The sequence below is a fragment of the Diachasmimorpha longicaudata genome, chromosome 3, assembly GCF_034640455.1.
Source record: "Diachasmimorpha longicaudata isolate KC_UGA_2023 chromosome 3, iyDiaLong2, whole genome shotgun sequence".
NCBI classification, from domain to species: domain Eukaryota; kingdom Metazoa; phylum Arthropoda; class Insecta; order Hymenoptera; family Braconidae; genus Diachasmimorpha; species Diachasmimorpha longicaudata.
In genome coordinates this window covers 9,765,430-9,782,140 of record NC_087227.1, presented here as the reverse complement: position 1 = coordinate 9,782,140, position 16,711 = coordinate 9,765,430, and the positions used below count along the sequence as shown (strand labels likewise).

At 39.4% G+C, this 16,711-nt stretch overlaps 4 protein-coding genes and 1 non-coding gene across 5 annotated transcripts; 2 read left to right on the top strand and 3 right to left on the bottom strand.

The window, feature by feature from the left end:
* Nucleotides 1-556: 556 nt before the first annotated feature.
* Nucleotides 557-13,189, top strand: LOC135160505 (kinesin-like protein KIF14). The gene is made up of 10 exons (XM_064117117.1): nucleotides 557-1,042; nucleotides 1,117-2,308; nucleotides 2,453-2,581; nucleotides 8,211-8,371; nucleotides 8,458-8,637; nucleotides 9,720-9,995; nucleotides 10,163-10,235; nucleotides 10,576-10,739; nucleotides 10,820-11,276; nucleotides 12,280-13,189. Exons 1-10 carry the CDS (start codon nucleotides 942-944, stop codon nucleotides 12,931-12,933), a joined length of 3,387 nt encoding a protein of 1,128 aa, XP_063973187.1. The 5' UTR covers nucleotides 557-941; the 3' UTR covers nucleotides 12,934-13,189.
* On the bottom strand, nucleotides 2,912-6,523 carry LOC135160523 (uncharacterized). The gene is made up of 3 exons (XM_064117152.1): nucleotides 6,053-6,523; nucleotides 3,342-5,314; nucleotides 2,912-3,282 (listed from the first exon to the last, which is right to left on the bottom strand). Exons 1-2 carry the CDS (start codon nucleotides 6,153-6,155, stop codon nucleotides 5,028-5,030), a joined length of 390 nt encoding a protein of 129 aa, XP_063973222.1. The 5' UTR covers nucleotides 6,156-6,523; the 3' UTR covers nucleotides 2,912-3,282; nucleotides 3,342-5,027.
* On the top strand, nucleotides 11,627-11,698 carry Trnap-agg (transfer RNA proline (anticodon AGG)). Its single transcript has one exon. It is a non-coding gene; the product is annotated as a tRNA-Pro (tRNA).
* Nucleotides 13,190-13,578: 389 nt separating the features above from the next.
* Nucleotides 13,579-15,139, bottom strand: LOC135160511 (pyridine nucleotide-disulfide oxidoreductase domain-containing protein 1). Its single transcript, XM_064117128.1, has one exon. The coding sequence runs from the start codon at nucleotides 15,137-15,139 to the stop codon at nucleotides 13,721-13,723; it is 1,419 nt and encodes a 472-aa protein (XP_063973198.1). The 3' UTR covers nucleotides 13,579-13,720.
* A 76-nt stretch (nucleotides 15,140-15,215) lies between these two features.
* Nucleotides 15,216-16,475, bottom strand: LOC135160522 (small ribosomal subunit protein mS40). Its single transcript, XM_064117151.1, has 5 exons — nucleotides 16,280-16,475; nucleotides 16,031-16,208; nucleotides 15,753-15,850; nucleotides 15,486-15,616; nucleotides 15,216-15,366 (listed from the first exon to the last, which is right to left on the bottom strand). The coding sequence occupies exons 1-5, from the start codon at nucleotides 16,331-16,333 to the stop codon at nucleotides 15,216-15,218; spliced, it is 612 nt and encodes a 203-aa protein (XP_063973221.1). The 5' UTR covers nucleotides 16,334-16,475.
* Between the last annotated feature and the right edge of the window lie 236 nt (nucleotides 16,476-16,711).

The window sequence follows — 16,711 nt, the reverse complement described above, 5'->3', positions numbered from 1 at the left end:
GAGAATAACCTGCGGCTTCACACCACAATTTTCGAATATTTTTGCACGCAGGAACTGTTATAAACACTTAATTCGGGGTTGACACAGTTGAGTTCGCACACGATGGTACAAAACAATATTTGTATGGTTGTTTTTTAACTTTTTTACTGTCGTTTGACATTTTGGAGTATTTGTGAGTGTTTTAATCAGTTAAGGTTAAATCAGTTTAAATAGGTTTAATCAGTTAGGGTTAGGTAAATTTGATATACCGACGGTAGGAATCTATGATCCGGTAGATGGCGCCACATGCGGAAGTATAGGACCCGCCTGATGACGTCATGACAACTTTTGGAGCATTTGAAAATTTCACTTTTTGAACAATCGATAATTAATTGTTAAACGATTTTTTAAATGTTTTTTCATGAAAAATCTATTATTGGGACCATTAACTATGTAAAAAAAATCTAAAAAAAAATCATGCAAGTTCCCCATTCGTATTTTATGTGAATCCCCTATAATCTCCCTCAAATTCCCCACGGTTTTCTGGAAAACCTGACTGCCGCTAACTTCACACCGCTTACTGCAGCGAGTTCAGACACGTTTTCTGAAGTTTGAAGTCGCTGTAAACAAACGGATAAAAGCGATTTAAAATAAATATCGTACGTTGTGTCCGTAGTTTTATGGACAAGTCTTGTGTCCCCGTGTGTTGTATCTGTTTCATAATCGTTGTATTTATTCATTTACTGGAGTTAAAAGGGTAGTGACATTTTTATTGGATCTTCATAACGTTTTTTTTAAAGCTATGACATGACCGTTGACCGGCTGCATCTGCTGCCGAGGGGAAGGGACAAGGCCATGTGTTGAAATGCCAGATAAAGGGAAAGAGTGAATTTATTTGGTACAAGGGCTCTTGCCTTGAATGGAGGTCAGTTAAGTTTAATTGTTTAAATACTTGATGGACAATGGCGAAGCAGCCGGTTAACAGGGGCTTTTGTGGCGCCATTTTTTCGAGCTGCCCGACAGGTTTCAACGACGAAAACAAAACTCCTGGGAATATATCTTCGTAAGTAGTTCAATAAATTATTTTGATATTTTTTCGCAATCCCTCCTCTAATGAATAATCGTCTGTCCTTCCAGTCGCCCGACATTCTCGAACTCGCCCATGACTTCCTCCGAAAGGTCTGCGGCTAAAGCTAGCAATGTCCACCCCCCAAACACCCCAAACTCGCGAAATCCTCGGCAGAAGACCTACTTTGGCAACTTGATGACGGATGACATTCAGACGACTCCACACACCTCCAAGCCAGCTCGATCGTCCTCCGAGAAGACCCCCACGTTCTTCTGCACCCCAAATCACCCCCAGAAGTCCAGTAGCACACCCTTCAGGACCCCAGTTCGTCGTTTCTTCACGGACCCCTCACCCCAGTCTACCCCAGACTGCTTCGGTCCCGTCCAAGTGGAGACCCCACGTACCAAGAAAGACAATCCCCTCGAGGAGATGACCATTTGCGAGGGTGAAAGCAGCAATTTAACCGTCGGTGTGAGAGTCAGACCGATGAATCTTCGGGAATTGAACGACCCCGAGGCAAAGCCAGTTGTCCAGGTCCGAGAAAATACAGTAACCGTTGACTCTGACTGCTCCCAGCACAGCTTCAACTATGATCACTGCTTCAAGTCCACGTCAAAGTCCTCCGCATTGGACCAGAAGAAGATCTTCGATGCAATGGTTCTGCCCCTGGTGGAGAGTGCCTTCGAGGGCTACAATGTCTGTCTATTTGCTTATGGACAGACTGGGTCAGGAAAGAGCCACAGCATGATGGGTTCCGAGTTCAATCAGAACCCAGACGCGCCCAGACTGCCGGAGGGAGCCGGGATAATCCCACGTTTCTGTCACGAAATATTCTCCCGAGCTAGTGACAACGAGAACCTCCTCACAAGCGTCGAGATCAGTTACTTTGAAATTTACAACGAAAAGATTCACGACTTGCTGGCCAGCACCTCCAACAGTGGGAAGAAGCGAACTCCTCTGAAGGTCAGGGAGCATCCGGTATTTGGGCCGTATGTTGTTGACCTCAGTCAGCACTGCATTCAGAACTATGGAGATCTCCAGGGCTGGCTGAAGGTGGGGAGCTCGCAGAAGGCTACGGCTGCCACGGAGATGAATGAGAAGAGCTCCAGGTCCCACAGTATTTTCAGCGTTGTTCTGACGCAAACGCTGAAGGGCCAGGTCTCCCGGGGGGAGGCCAGCAGGAGGAGCAAGATCAATTTGGTGGATCTTGCTGGCAGTGAGAGACTTAGCCAGACTTGTGCCAGTGGAGAAAGACTTCGGGTAATTTGTTTTTTTTTTATTGTTTGAGACAGTTCAAAATTTTATTTATGGTACTATAATTATTTGTACCCTAAACCATGCAAAGGAAAGAAGATAAGAATAATCAATGAATGATTTGAACAGCAACGTTCCTAATTATTGCAGGAAGGAGTCTCAATTAATAAATCTCTCCTGACTCTGGGTAAAGTAATCGCATCCCTAGCTGAGAGTACTAATAATCGAAAACGTGGATTCATCCCCTATAGAGAGTCGATCCTCACCTGGCTGTTAAAGGTATGTTTTGGTGCTTTTGAAGAGGTTCTTGTCACATTGTAATTATTCGTAAAAATTACATGGAACGAAATTGATCTGAATCCTCCAGAAATTTTTCATCTGAAATGAAGTTGAATCGTTGAAGAATCCCTTCTCATGAGCCAACGTTTCAGCTTCCAAACATTCCTTTCAGCCTGTGTCATCAACAATTCAGAATCCACTGACTCATGCTACGTCAGGGTCTGTCAAAGTCGGTCACTTACCTCGTTTTTTTATGTAATAACTATTCGTTTATTTTGCACAGGGGACTGAAGTAGAAAAAATAGGAAATTCATAATGATAACCCAGTGCTTCTCTTTCCTTTCTTTAATCCTTTTATTACTCATTCTCATACATGACAGATCCGAAAACAAAGTTACCCAACTAATAAATAAATCAGTCTGAATTACAACAATAGCATCACACTCGCATAATACCCCGGTTTAAACAGATAAAAAAATTATTAGTAAAAGCACTTGAGGAAGAAAAATTCTCTTTTCCACTCTCTTTTGAATTATATGTCAGATTGACCTCTCAATGCATCATGTCAGTGTAATAATTGAACATTGGAGGTCGAATGTGTACTTTCTTCCTTCCACACCTGCATCGGCAATTGCAGTTGCATCTGCAGCCCCCAGTCTCATCGCATTTGCACGTCTTCTTTCCTTTCGGGCCTTCGTCATCTAGAATTCGAATCGAATGAGTCATGCAACGTCATGACTAGTCAGAGTCGGTCACTTACCTTGATTTTTCTTCCCCTCGGCCTTACGAGTCTTCAACAACTCCCACACCATCTCGATTGTTCCGGAATAATCGTTAAATATTTAAGCTCTACCTTATCGACTGACAAAGTCGAAGTACTCTGATAAGTTTTATTGAGCCACTGGGTGCTCTAGCATCAATCTGGGTTTTATACATTTTGCACACGATACCACAGTTCCTCCTGCACACGGTACCAAGGAATTTCAATTTTTCATTCTATGTTAGAGAGTTATTAGAAGAATATCATGATAATTATCCTTCGACATTGATCGTAAGATTACCCACAATTTTTAAAAGATTTTAGTCTTTGTCTGACCATTTTGATTTGAGGGAAAATAGTTGAAATTTTTATTTGAAATTAAATCTGATGTCTCTCTTTCGGCCATTTATTGGCGCCGTGTGCAACAGGAGCTGACGCTGCCGCCCTCTCCAACTCAGAAATCGATTACGAAGCAATTATTTTTGAAAAGAATCCCTCTCTTCTGAAATTACTTGATTTGCAACATTTTATTAAGAATAGACTTTCTGAGTAAAAAATATCAAGTAAATCTTTGATGTATCAAATAAATCCTGCAAATTGATTATAGGACTCTTCAATGCGGTCCCATTTTGTCTAAATCTGTTTTTAAAAATTTTTAAACCTCTTTAAATATTTATTCTGCAATTTAAAGTTAATTAATTTTTTTACTGCAAGTTGAGTTGTATTTCTTCGTAGGCTCAATGCTGTTGCCCTCTGCAACCATTCAATTCAATAAACCAGCACACATTTCTGTAAAAATCTTTTTATTTTCAAAATTAGTTGGTTTCGCCCATCTGATTCCAAATATTTTTGCAGTATTCCAATCTTAATATTAAAATCATCCACAGAGTTAATAGATTACATAGATATAAAATTTATTCTTATAAAGGTCGTTAGGATCTATTTATAAATAGAAATACGAAGGACGTCTCGTTTAGGACTCATTATCCACTGTCTTTTCTCGATTCATCATTTTTTGAAAAATGAACACTTTCTTAACCGGTTTTATTCTCATTCAAACAATGAAGGATTTACGTTGAATAGAAAAATTGAGAAGATCGTGTTCTTCTTGACGATCTCAACGTTTTTTTACTTAAAACTTGTTTCAATTTGGGTGATACCGATTGTTACAAAAAAATCGTATTTGCAGTGATAAGACAGTGGCTCAATAGCAAGTACTTGGTATGATAAAGCTTCATTTGTGTTATGTCCGCATATCAATAATGATTAACCACTGTTAAATGGTGGTAATTATTTGTTGAACGAAGCTCAAGACTTTTTGCTCCTTTTCTAGTAAGATATCGATGACATATTATTCAGTATTCGCATGTTCTTGACATTGATGCTGTCACAATTATCGAGAGCGACGAAATTAATTAATCACACCATTGTATTATTAGATGAAAAACAAATATTCCAAATTATCGAGCTAAGAAAGGACTTGGGGGCCAATTGTGAAGGTCTGCCTTCCGTTAAGAACAAGTGGATTTAAAAGATTCTAGAAGTGTTACACTTCTCTTCAAAATATCTGATATTGGACGAGCATCTTAAAATTCTAAACAAAATATCAAAATAAGTCTTAATTATCGAACTTAATTTAATCCTTAACAACTACTCAATCTTTCTCTCGTGAATCTCACCACAACCTCAACTTTTTTTTCCACTGAGGAAGGAGAATTTTGACTTGACTGTTTCACCAGGGGTACTCTTCTTCTCCTGGCATACCTCTTTATCAGGCTCCTCTTCTGCCATCTCCTCAACAAGTCCTTCCTCTTTTTCCTCAAAAATATCGTTGCCGGAGTTGGAGCGACACTTCTTTATGTACGTCCCCAGGACTCGCCTCTTGTTTTGTTTGCACAAATGACACTGATCGCACCGCGATTTTTGGGAGGCAATTTTCTCCTGATGAGTCGTGTATTGAGACGTGGACTTTCCTGAAGAGAAAAAAAATCGGAGGATTATTTATCAAATTTTTCAGAACTCCAGCGTTTTTTGTCAAATAATGTTTTCTTTGGAAATGATTGAAATTATATATTCCCAGAAAAAGCTCTCAACTACATGAAATAAATAATGCATTAATTCCCGATAAGTCCTCTATTAGAATAAAATCTAATTTTCATTTGCATCAACAACAAAATTAATTTCCAGTTAAAAAAATATTATTTGTTGATGGAAACGTAAATAGAAATCAAGTTTGCTCCAATGAAATTAAATTCACAACTCTGTGTAATTAAATTAACATTTCCGTTCCAAAATTTACATTTTCGAGAGAAGTGCAATTAAACCAAACGATAATGTTAAGCCAAAGCTTTCCGACTTGTGCTAATGATACGTTAATTGACAAATAATGAAATCTTGACTTGAAACGAAAAATATTGTTTATTTTTTAGAACACGATTTTCCGAAGCGAAAAAACATGAGTAAAAATTAATTGTACGTCCACAAAAGCTTTCTCAGGAAACTTGCCGATAACTTTAATGGATTCGAATGAATTACTCAAATTATTCAAATTATATAAACCATAAAAATCGAATGTAATATTTTTCCAGATGATAATGTCCTGGTTGAAGTGTCAACAGTTAATAATTCACGAGTAATCGCGCTATTGCCAACTGCCTCCATACATCTTTACCAGTCATGTTGTGGTTCATAATATTCTGTGATAAACTAACCATAAGTGAAATAATCCTTGTTCCAAGGCTGCTCGTAATCCCGATAAACAGGACTCCTCAGAGGACCGTATGCCAGCACCTCAGGCATATAAACAAAATCCATTTTTGTTAATTTGAAGCTCCTGTTACTCTACAGCATCGAGAATATTCTCACACGAATGACGACCACACGATTCAAGTTATATTTAGCGAATCTAGAGTGTGAGAGTAGATAAAAAAATATTGGCGCACGTAACAGACTCTCCTTTCCAGAATTACGCGAAAAAAAAAATTCACGAATCAGAAAATTTTTGTTTACTCAGAAAGTCAATGGGAGTTTATTTCTTTGAATTATTTCCTCAATCTTGAGAAGTCATTTAATAAGACTCGAGGGAAAACTGGTTTTGCCACTTCAACTTTCGAAGGTGGAGCTGTTGCGAATCCAACGGCGTTTTATTCTGAACTACCGTGGAACGACGAGACACACGCAATGTTTACCAGTAAGAGAGCTGCTTCAACTACTCCCACCATATCGACCTTCGCAGCGTTTTTACTCCCAATGAACAGGTCACAATTGTAACGCAATTTAAATTTTAGCCCGTACTCTCCTTCCCGCCCTTCCTAAAAGCTGCAATTTTCAATACCTGGAGGAGTGTGGAGCAAATGGAGTCTTGACTTTTTTTTCAAAAATTTTTACAATTTATCAAACCCTGGACGAAGTTTTTTCTCTTTTGGATTTCGTTCTATTATATTTTTTTCTAATTTAAAGACGGTACCCTTTCAATGTTTATTTTCCAATATTATTTACAATTTTAAACTTTTGGGAGGCCGGAGAGTCGGCTTTAGGGACTGCTTCAATAACAAAATGATGAAACGCTGAAATTACGCAGCGATGTGAGGAAATGAACGGAGGGAATGTTAATTCCCTCAGAATTATAGATTTCTACGCATTCTATGTCTCATCCATAAACGTCACGATATACATCAGGAGAAAATGTTGACAATCCCTACAAACTTTTGGACTGAAATCATTAATAGCTTTGCCTACGTGCGAAAGAAGAGGCTTGGTTGTCAAAACCTTTTGGGCTAGTAAAAGACTATCAGATCTTTCTGGCGCACGTGACAGCTGCAACGTAGACGTACTTCCCACGAGACTGCAGGATTATTGATACAGCGCAATGAGCTTTCTGTTGGCTAGGCTCATTCAGACATAAACAATTTCTCGTCGAGCTATTTCTGGTGTTTGTTTGCGTGCCGAGGCTACATGCGCATATTTTTACACGACGGCTTTAACGGGGGCATAGAGGGAGAGGGGAGATTAATTAGTAAGTGCGCGACTTGCGTTTTTAAAGTAAACAAGGAATTTAAAAAATCCGGAGACTTGTTTTTTTGCTGAGGTCTGGCATGCGAATTGTTATTCGAGGATTTGATGACTCGATGGGACGTATTTTCAGGAGGGGAATGTCTGATAAGATTATATTAGGCGTTGAGGAGAGTGTGGAGATATAATTTATATCCTAACTAAACTCCAGAATGATTGAGTATTTTATATGACAGGATAAATTGCTCATCGAGCACAAATTCACTCGGAATTTTTTTGTTTTTCCAACAGTCTAGACTCTAGAGACGACAATTTAAAAAAAATACTGCGCGTTTTTTCACGAAGGTAGCTGGAGCTTTAGCGGAATGTTGCTGGTATAGACATGTTAATCAAACGCACGTAGGAAATACGTATCAGCACTTGAGAGTTTAGATATCGCAACACTCGAAGAACTCTAGCTGGATTGTGCGGTGAATGGGGAAACCAGGTTTCTAGAATATTTTTTAGATTATTTTCTTGGAGATTACTCCAGGGAATGTGGCAGTGGACTTTGATGTAGCTCTCATGATCAAATGTCGCAAACTATTATCACCGGCGAAAATTAATTAATTAAGCAATATGGAATGTCCAAAGTACCTCTTTCCACCTGAAAATAGGCTTTATCAATGCAATTTGATCTGATAGATGAGGACACTCATAATCATTGTTATAATCCGATAAACCCCTCGAAACAAAATCCAGATATAATCGGTATGTTTTTTTAACTGATCGCGACCTTCTGACCAGCTGCAAGTCGTCAGCCCGGAAATGGAGGGAAGCCCAGTTTTATCGAGTTGTTAATCAAACATTTCCTTTTAGGAAAGCCTCGGAGGAAATTCTAAAACTGCAATGCTGGCGACTGTGGCTCCTAGCAGTTTGCATCTAGAGGAAACCTTGGCCACCCTCCGCTATGCCTGTCAGGCGAGATCCATTGTCAACCGAGTGCGCATTAACGAGGATCCACATGATAAATTGATAAGGTTTGAATTGTTTGCAAACACTCGTTTGCAGATTACGAAGACTCGTCTCATCGTGGAATTTAATCTATTGATGTTTATGTGGATAGAGAGCTGAAGGCTGAGGTTCTGAGACTGCGGGGAGTTCGGGAGAACTACGAGAAACAGCTGGGGAATAGGAATTTCCGGGGAACTAATGACGTAGCTCGGGATCAGGATAAGGAACGGGAGATTGAGAGACTTAGGAATCAACTTAGAGAGACAGAGGAGCAGTTGAAGGTGACACAGAAGTAAGAGGATTATTTCACTGGATTAATAAAAGGGGAGCCTGGGGGGTTCTAAATATTCCTGGTACAGTACTGATAATTTTGAGTTTATAAGCGACTGGATTGACAAAAACATTGAATACTTGAATGAATTTTTAATGCAGATCTTTGCATTTTGATAGCGTAATAAAATTTTTATGAAATGATTTTTTGCTCGTTCAAACATTTAATGTCTTCTCGGTGATACTCAGATCTTAATTTTTTCATCATCAGTTTCGAAGGAAAAACAAGTTTAAAGTCAGCATGGAAATGGATTTTTTTTATCCCAGAAACAATTGTTGTTACATTTTCCGTTCTTTGTAACAACTTATAAAACTCGGAAACTCAAATCTCAACTATTTGTAGAAACACTTGTCTTCTAATCACCTAAACCTTTTTGCCATTACCGTCGGCAAAAGGGATCTCAATATTACTAATCCCATCACTACTTCCCCCGATGTGGCTGATCTGCCTCCAATTAGTTGCCATTGTATCTCCCCTGAGACCGTCATTATCAAGGGACATTAATTTTTATAGTGACGATTGGTACCAAAGTGATTTATGGGGCGACCCGCATAAACTGGTGCTATCCTGCATTAATGAGAGGTTCAATATCATAAAGTACTCATTATGAAACCGAAAGAATGATAAATTTATCGTTTATGGTGGTCGTCACTTACAAGTTATGCAGGATTAGTTCTAATAATGACGTTGAATATCCTTATTCACCTGCTTGATCCCTCGTGATAAAGGAATATCACGACGATGACAATGGACTCCTCTGTGATTCATCATAAATTGTGAAATATGCATGAAATATGAAACATGAAAATGTTAATAAAATATCGCGTACTAATTTATCTTCAACACTAATGTATATTAATATAATTCTCTCTCTCCTTTGTTGCTATGTATTTATTGAATGTTTAATTATCTCTATAACGTGTCATTTGTGCCTAACTCGTCGCTTAATATTATCTGTTGCATATTTTTTCCACTATAAAAAAGTTCTCTTCATTTTTTCATAATATCACTCATTTTTAACTGACAGTAACATTTTCTTTCAGATCCTGGTCAGAGAAGCTGGAGGAGGCTGAAAAACGTAAAGGCGTAGAAATAAATTTTCTCCGACGTTGTGGAATAGCGGTTGAAATTGATTTTCCAGAAAATATAAAGTCTCCCTGTTTGGTGCACCTGGCACCAGATCCAATTCTCTCTGGTACACTCCTGTACTTGATACCACAGGGTTCAGTGTCTATAGGAAGAAATACCCAGGGCACGAGGCGTTCCTCTGTGTCCCCGGATATTCTTCTCAATGGACCACTTGTCTCACCCCTGCATTGGTTAGTTAACTGACCATCTCTTGATTCCTATCGATTTACCAATTTATTTTGATATTTCGTCTCTGTCAAGTGAATTTACTGATTTGTATCAAGAAATATCTTGATTTATTAAGACATTCTGGTGTTTACTGCGCATTTTATTTATTATTTGTTGTACACTTTTACAGCACTATTGAGAACAACGAGGGACATCTGACATTGAAGCCTGAAGAAAATAGCGATACTTACGTCAATGGACAGGTATTATCCGTAATTTATTCATTGTGATACCATTACTTAAATAACTGACGGTGAGATAGTAGAATACTGATCTCTATTCTCACGTTGATAGATAAAATGAGGCATAAGTAATCCAGCAATTATCTTAAAAATCATTATTAATACGTGCTTAATTCTTATTAATTAATGATGTAGCAGTTGTCGTAACAATTAGTTGTATTTCTACGACTAAAGCTGTTCGCAAAAATAATTATACGATTCAAAATCAGGGCAATTTCCCACTTATTTACGCTGGTTGTTACGTATTGTTATTCACTCTCAGCTATTTTTTCATGTCCATTTATGGAGACTTGCATTGCAGATAGTACGTAATGAAATATCACTGAGGCATGGGGATCGTTTAGTTATCGGCGGAAATCACTATTTTAAAGTTTGCAATCCAGGAGATGGCAATGACCAATGTACTTCGCAATCCGTTGACTACGATTTTGCACATCAGGAGATATTCACGATACAGGAGGAAAAGTTAGTAATATTGTTGCTGTCATGTATGAGGGAAACATTAGAAATGTTTTTAATCGTCTCGAACCTTCTTCACATCACAGGTTGAGGAAAGAACTTGAAGAATCAAAACAGAAGGCAATAAAAGAGTTGGAAAACGCAAAACGCGACATAGAACTGCAGCTGGGATCGCAAAAAATTAATTACGAGAGGGAGATAGAATGTCTAGGGTCATCGCTAGAGCAGCAGAAACAGGCGTTGACGGAAATTACCAAACGAAAGAGGGAATTGGAGATTGAAAAGGAAATGTTGACTCATCAGATCGAGAGGAATACGAGACAGAAGGTTCCCCCGGTGGAGACCCCACGTGTGTCGCCGTATCGATCGAATTTCCTGGACGAACTTGAAAAAGTGCTGACCGAAACCACGAATGATGCTGAGGCTGTATTGAGTAATGACACTAATAGAGATTGCATGCGATCTGGGGGCATTACGTTACACGAGATGCAGCTTCTCGTTAGGGAGGCCAAGGAGAGGTGTCGTGACATCGGTCTCCATTATGTAAGTTTTTTTTATTTTTTTATCATTCTATTGTGCAAAGCAGGAAAGACTACTTGAATCAAAATGAATTGAGTGGAACATCCGATGAATTAGTTAATAACAAATCTGATTCATTTTAGGTTTTTGATGAGAATTTGTTTAGTCGAATATAAAAGTCATTCAGTTACTTTTCTCATTTAAATTATTAAGTATCTCCATTGAAATATAACCGATAACGTGTGAGATTCTTTTATTATTTAATATTTATTTTTCTCTGGTCAATAATTTAATAACTTGGGGTTCCAATGCGTGGATTCTTTTTTTTTACGGTTTGACCTGGAGAAAATTTTTCATAATGCTTAAGCAGTTGAGGCTCGTTGGTCTAGGGGTATGATTCTCGCTTAGGGTGCGAGAGGTCCCGGGTTCAAATCCCGGACGAGCCCGATTTTTTTTTTCACAAAATTTTAATTCTTTGAACTCAATCATAATACCATTCAAACGCTTTAATTTGTATAATTTCTTATGAATGTTATGTAAATGGTAAAAAAAGTTCGCGACACTAATGAGAATTTAACGGCTGTTGCGAGTCGAATGCGATGATGCCCATTATCTAAAAAAATATAGAAATATTTATTCAATAAGGCAATCCATCCGGCAAAATACGATTCACGATCGAAAAATGTGATTCTATTTTTAAACGTAGAAGTGATTGCTACGCAGTTGGATAATTCGCTTTGTGTCTGTTTGCACCTCGAGGCCTCGATCGTATGATTTTTGATGCATGATTAAATTGGAGCATTGCGAATAATGTAATTAACAATTCAACTGGTGCGTAGTAAAACACGATGACTGGCTTTTAATTTCTGTTGGGGAATTTATTGCAGGACTTCTTGTTGGATTTTCGCATTAAATTTTTTCCGAAAAAAATTCATTTGACAGTTCACTGTAGCATTCGATGAAAATCTGATTGGTTGATTAAAAACATCATGAATCCATGATCAAATGAATTTTCTTTCGCTTTTAGGAATTCCTCCAGCAAAAGGTGATAACGGATAACGGTTTGCGTTCGATGATCCGCGTGCGGGACAGAGACAGGAAGCAAGAGGCTTTCTGGGAGCCCATGTACTTTCTCGACTGGGTGCATCGCCTCCGGGACGGGGAGAGCACTAAAAAGGATTTGATAGACTCGACGGAACACTGGGAGGCCCTCGACGAAAGCCAATTAGAGGACTCCCTGGACAGCAGTCGTATCTCAATAAACTTGACCCCAATAAAGAGACAATTGAACGAGAGTCTTCTCCAATTATCAATGAATGGTTCGTTGTTCGAGGCACCTGACGAAACACATGTCGTTACTCAGAGACGTGACGACATGAAGGCGTGCCTCCTACAAATGGAGATAGCTGCTAAAACCCTAAGCAAACTCTGTCACCACGAGAGTGAAGACGTCAGTAAAAAAGTTACTGAATCGCTCACAAATGTTAATGGAATATTGACTTCATTGAGGAAGGCTCTTGGCTTAGTCGACAACAAAAGCAGTTCTGCGACTCTTAAGAACATTGGCAACAACAGGGGCTTCACTTCCAGCTCACGAAGTCCCCTCAGGTCCCCGAGAACTGCCAAACGCCAAATTATTCCTGAGAAAGCAGTTCGTTTCAACGTTCAGGGATCACCCTGACATTCGTTATCGAGAAGTGACAACACTTCAGTGAAGTTTCTAGTTGTTTTACAAGATACCTGACATTGTACAGATTTTTATGAACTCGAGTATTTGTCGTAACGTCTTGCCTTGTATTTTAAGATTACTAAAATTTTTAAGGACCAAAGTCACACATCACGTCGATCGCTTAATCTACGACGACAAGTGTTATCTACATTTTTATCGCTGATTGTGATAAAGGAGAATAGAACAATAAAAAATGCATATGAGTCAATTTTTTACTTGAGTGTCAAATGATTCACCGGTTTTCCTCCAGTTGTTTTTTTGTCTTCTCATAACTCTCCAGACTTTATTTAAGATTTACTCAAGGCTTTTCCTCAGAGTTTCATTCATTTGCGATTCATTTGTAGCCGAAGATATTTCCTAAAGACTTGTTAGAACTTCTCTCTTCCTCATATTCCATTTACTCATCATGACTATCCCCAACAGCACAATTATCTCGCCATCGGCAATTCAATAATCCTGAACAAAACATAATTTCCTCGAAGCATAATGAATGTCTTCTTCAATCACAATAATCCACTACATCTGAGGTTATCACCCTAGACACTAGACAACTTCAACTCCGATAGCCATTTTCAAAACCAGTTATAAATTTCCTGCTCCTCATTATTCTTCTTTATTCATGACGAATGTTTACAACAAATACAAATGAACGTGGAATTGATCTCCTCATCTACAACTCAATGATTATCCCCAACAACCCTAAACATAACACTCCAAAGAACAACAAGGAAAGTCCCCTTCAATCAAAATAGTCCTCAATATCAATATTAGGATCGAGCAAATCTTCCCCATAGATAGACACATCCAGCTGATTAAGAATGAGGTTCTCGCACATTTCCTCGAGATCTGTATCTCCAATGAGTACAGCCCCCTGCAGCTTTCCCTCCTTCAGCACAAGCTTAATGTACTCCTCATCCTTAGTCACCCTGAGAAGAATCTCATAATCCCCCGAGAGTTTCTGTCCATTATACAACCCCAGAAGAACGATTTTATACCCAAAGAACCTGGTGACATGTGTGAACAACTCAAAACAAAAATCCTGGAGAAAGTATTCACCTCTGAGCGTGGAGACCATGGATTTGGCAGCATAGCAGCCCATCTGATAAGCCTGAGTCCACAGTCGCATCTGGAACCAATTTTCAGACAATTCCCAATTGGCAGTGCACGCGTCCCCAGCTGCATAAATACCCTCACACGATGTTTCTAGTTTCCAATCCACCAAAACTCCCCCGTCCTCACTCTTCTCAACGTCCACCAGACCGACTATATCTGTATTTGGCCGGACACCTGTCGCTGAAACAATGAAGTCACATCCAATGACTTTTCCATTCGTCAGCTCAGCAAAGACTGGCCAGTCAGTAGATCCCGCAGCATCCGGGCTCATCACCCTAGACACTTCGCACTCGTACTCAATTTCCACTTTGCTGGTGCTTTCCAGACCTCTCGAGGTGAATATTTGCTGCCAATCAGGGCCCAGGGCTGCTCCCTCCACTCCTCTCTCACCACTGCCTACCTTCGTCGCTTTGTACTTAATCCTCTTACAGAGATGATCGTTGTCTTTGCTGTCTTCACTTGATGATTCTTTTCCAAATAACTTCGACTGAAAAAACTCAGCAGCCCCAGGATCAACGAACGTCGCTGAAATGTGCTTGTCCTTTATCACCCACACAATCTCCACGTTTCTGATCTTGTAGACAATCTCAGTGGCTATTCCTCCATTACCCACGACGACTATCTTCCTCGCCTTCGATATTCGGCTAGAGAAGTTCTCTACTGATTCTGTGTCACGAATGCCCAGGACGTAGGGATTGTTGTCGCAGATCAGACGAGGTCTGGCTCCTGTGCAGATGCACAGTTTCTTGAATTTTATTGTCACGTTGTTCGCAGTCTCCAGGGTTTTTTCTGTCGGGTTTATCTTACTCACCGTATCGTTCAGAATTTTTATCGAGGGGTTCTCTGAGGTCAGAGATCCTGATGAATCCTCGGAGATGTTCAGCTGCATGGAGACTTTCCCCAGGGGAACGATGTTTGTTACCAGCTTAATGAGAGAGTTGGCTGTGATCAGGAGGACTGACTCCTCTGGGGCGAGGAACGCCAGGCTCTTCGCACAGGATACGCCGGATATTCCTCCCCCAATGATGACGAAGGTTGCTTCCATGTTGGTATCGCGATGATTTAGGGCGCGGGGATGGGCGATCGTTGGTCGATGGGGAAAGTGACTGGCGGATGCGGTATTAGGGGGATTTGGGAGGACTCTCGGGCTTGTACCAGTCTGAGTAGTCGTACGTCCTCATTGGGAGGTCGTATGTTATTGTTCCGTAGTCCTTGGCTCGGTGGATAGCTATTAGCAGGTTTTTATGCTGCTTCTGGCAAATTCCGGTCTTTCTGAGAATTTCAAGGACGATTCAGTGACGACCGACAGGGATTATTTAATTTGTTTTGATGGAATTTAGGAGAAATTAACTTAATGCCTAAACAATTAGGATAGAATGACACCAACTCACTTGTAGGAAATTACTTCTCCATTGAATTCAGATATAAACTGGTGCAACAAGGCTGTGTTTCTATGATCAAAGACTAGGTACTCGTCTCGGCAGATGGGGCAAGGATTTCCCGTTGTGATTATTCCTTGTCTCTGGAAGAAATTGGAATTGATTCAGATGAAGGGCTAGGGAATCCCTATTCATCATTAACTGCACCATTAAAGCACGTTAAACCAGTGGTCGGCTGATAGAGAAGAATTTTATCAGTTCTATAGGGCGTATTCTTACCACGCAAGTCTTCCTGGTCTTTTGAGGGGGTATTCCTCCCTTGAAGTTCCTCCTGTAGGGCTTCCAAACGGGAGCTTCACCGTATGTCTCTTTATATGCTGTAATCAATTCCGAAATTGCTTGTCAATGCGAGTTCGATTTATGATTATGAGAATTATCACAACATTTTGATTCCAAAATCAATTCATTACACTGGAAGTCATGTTTTGAAAAATGATAAAAGTGAATTGTATGGTAAAATCAATTAGTTGATAATAGAAAGAGACATCGGAACAAACCTTCACTAGCTAAATAACGAATACTGGTCTCCACAGGCATCTGCTTCCTGCGATCCTTGGAAGGATGAATATTGTCTGCTTTATTGGCAGCAGCCTCCTGAACCTCGTTACCCTCATTCACCTCATCCCCTTCACTACTCCACAAAGTACTTCCTCGAGAAAAGCATCTGACTGAAATCTAAATAAGAGTGTTGATTACCTCATCAGGAAAAACGTTCTCAAAATGAACTCTGCGGCCCCCGGACTAACCTTATTCACGATGTCAGGCTTCAGGAATTGTACAAATTTCAGAAGAGATGCCATGACAATCCCTCGAACCTCTGAAAATCCTCGAACTCACTCTTTATTATTAATAATGTGGTAAACACCGATTAGAAATTATGAAGAGGTTATTGTCATTATCATTTTCGCATGTGCCGACAGATAGGCGGGGATGAGAACCGCTGGGTCAACTACTCTAGTCTATATAACACCCAAAATTAAAAAATATTAATTCTTCTCCGCAATTAATTAATTGTCATTCTAAATTCATTAAACATGTTTTTATTATTAGTAAAAGATGTAATGGTGGTGGAAGTAATTCTTTCGTTTTCACAAATTATTTGAGAACCCCTGTGCCAAAAAAACAAATAAATTTCGCTTTTGAATTAATGAATTCTTGTTATGAACAAAGAACATTCT

Coding starts and splice junctions, on each gene's coding strand:
- LOC135160505 (XM_064117117.1), top strand. CDS start 942: ATGGCGAAGCAGCCGGTTAACAGGGGCTTTTGTGGCGCCATTTTTTCG. Junction 2,582..8,210: donor TCCTCACCTGGCTGTTAAAG/GTATGTTTTGGT, acceptor ATTTCCTTTTAG/GAAAGCCTCGGAGGAAATTC. Junction 10,236..10,575: donor ATACTTACGTCAATGGACAG/GTATTATCCGTA, acceptor CTTGCATTGCAG/ATAGTACGTAATGAAATATC.
- LOC135160523 (XM_064117152.1), bottom strand. CDS start 6,155: ATGGATTTTGTTTATATGCCTGAGGTGCTGGCATACGGTCCTCTGAGG. Junction 5,315..6,052: donor CAAGGATTATTTCACTTATG/GTTAGTTTATCA, acceptor TTTTCTCTTCAG/GAAAGTCCACGTCTCAATAC.
- LOC135160511 (XM_064117128.1), bottom strand. CDS start 15,139: ATGGAAGCAACCTTCGTCATCATTGGGGGAGGAATATCCGGCGTATCC.
- LOC135160522 (XM_064117151.1), bottom strand. CDS start 16,333: ATGGCATCTCTTCTGAAATTTGTACAATTCCTGAAGCCTGACATCGTG. Junction 15,617..15,752: donor AGACCAGGAAGACTTGCGTG/GTAAGAATACGC, acceptor AATTTCTTCCAG/AGACAAGGAATAATCACAAC. Junction 15,367..15,485: donor GGAGAAGTAATTTCCTACAA/GTGAGTTGGTGT, acceptor TGAAATTCTCAG/AAAGACCGGAATTTGCCAGA.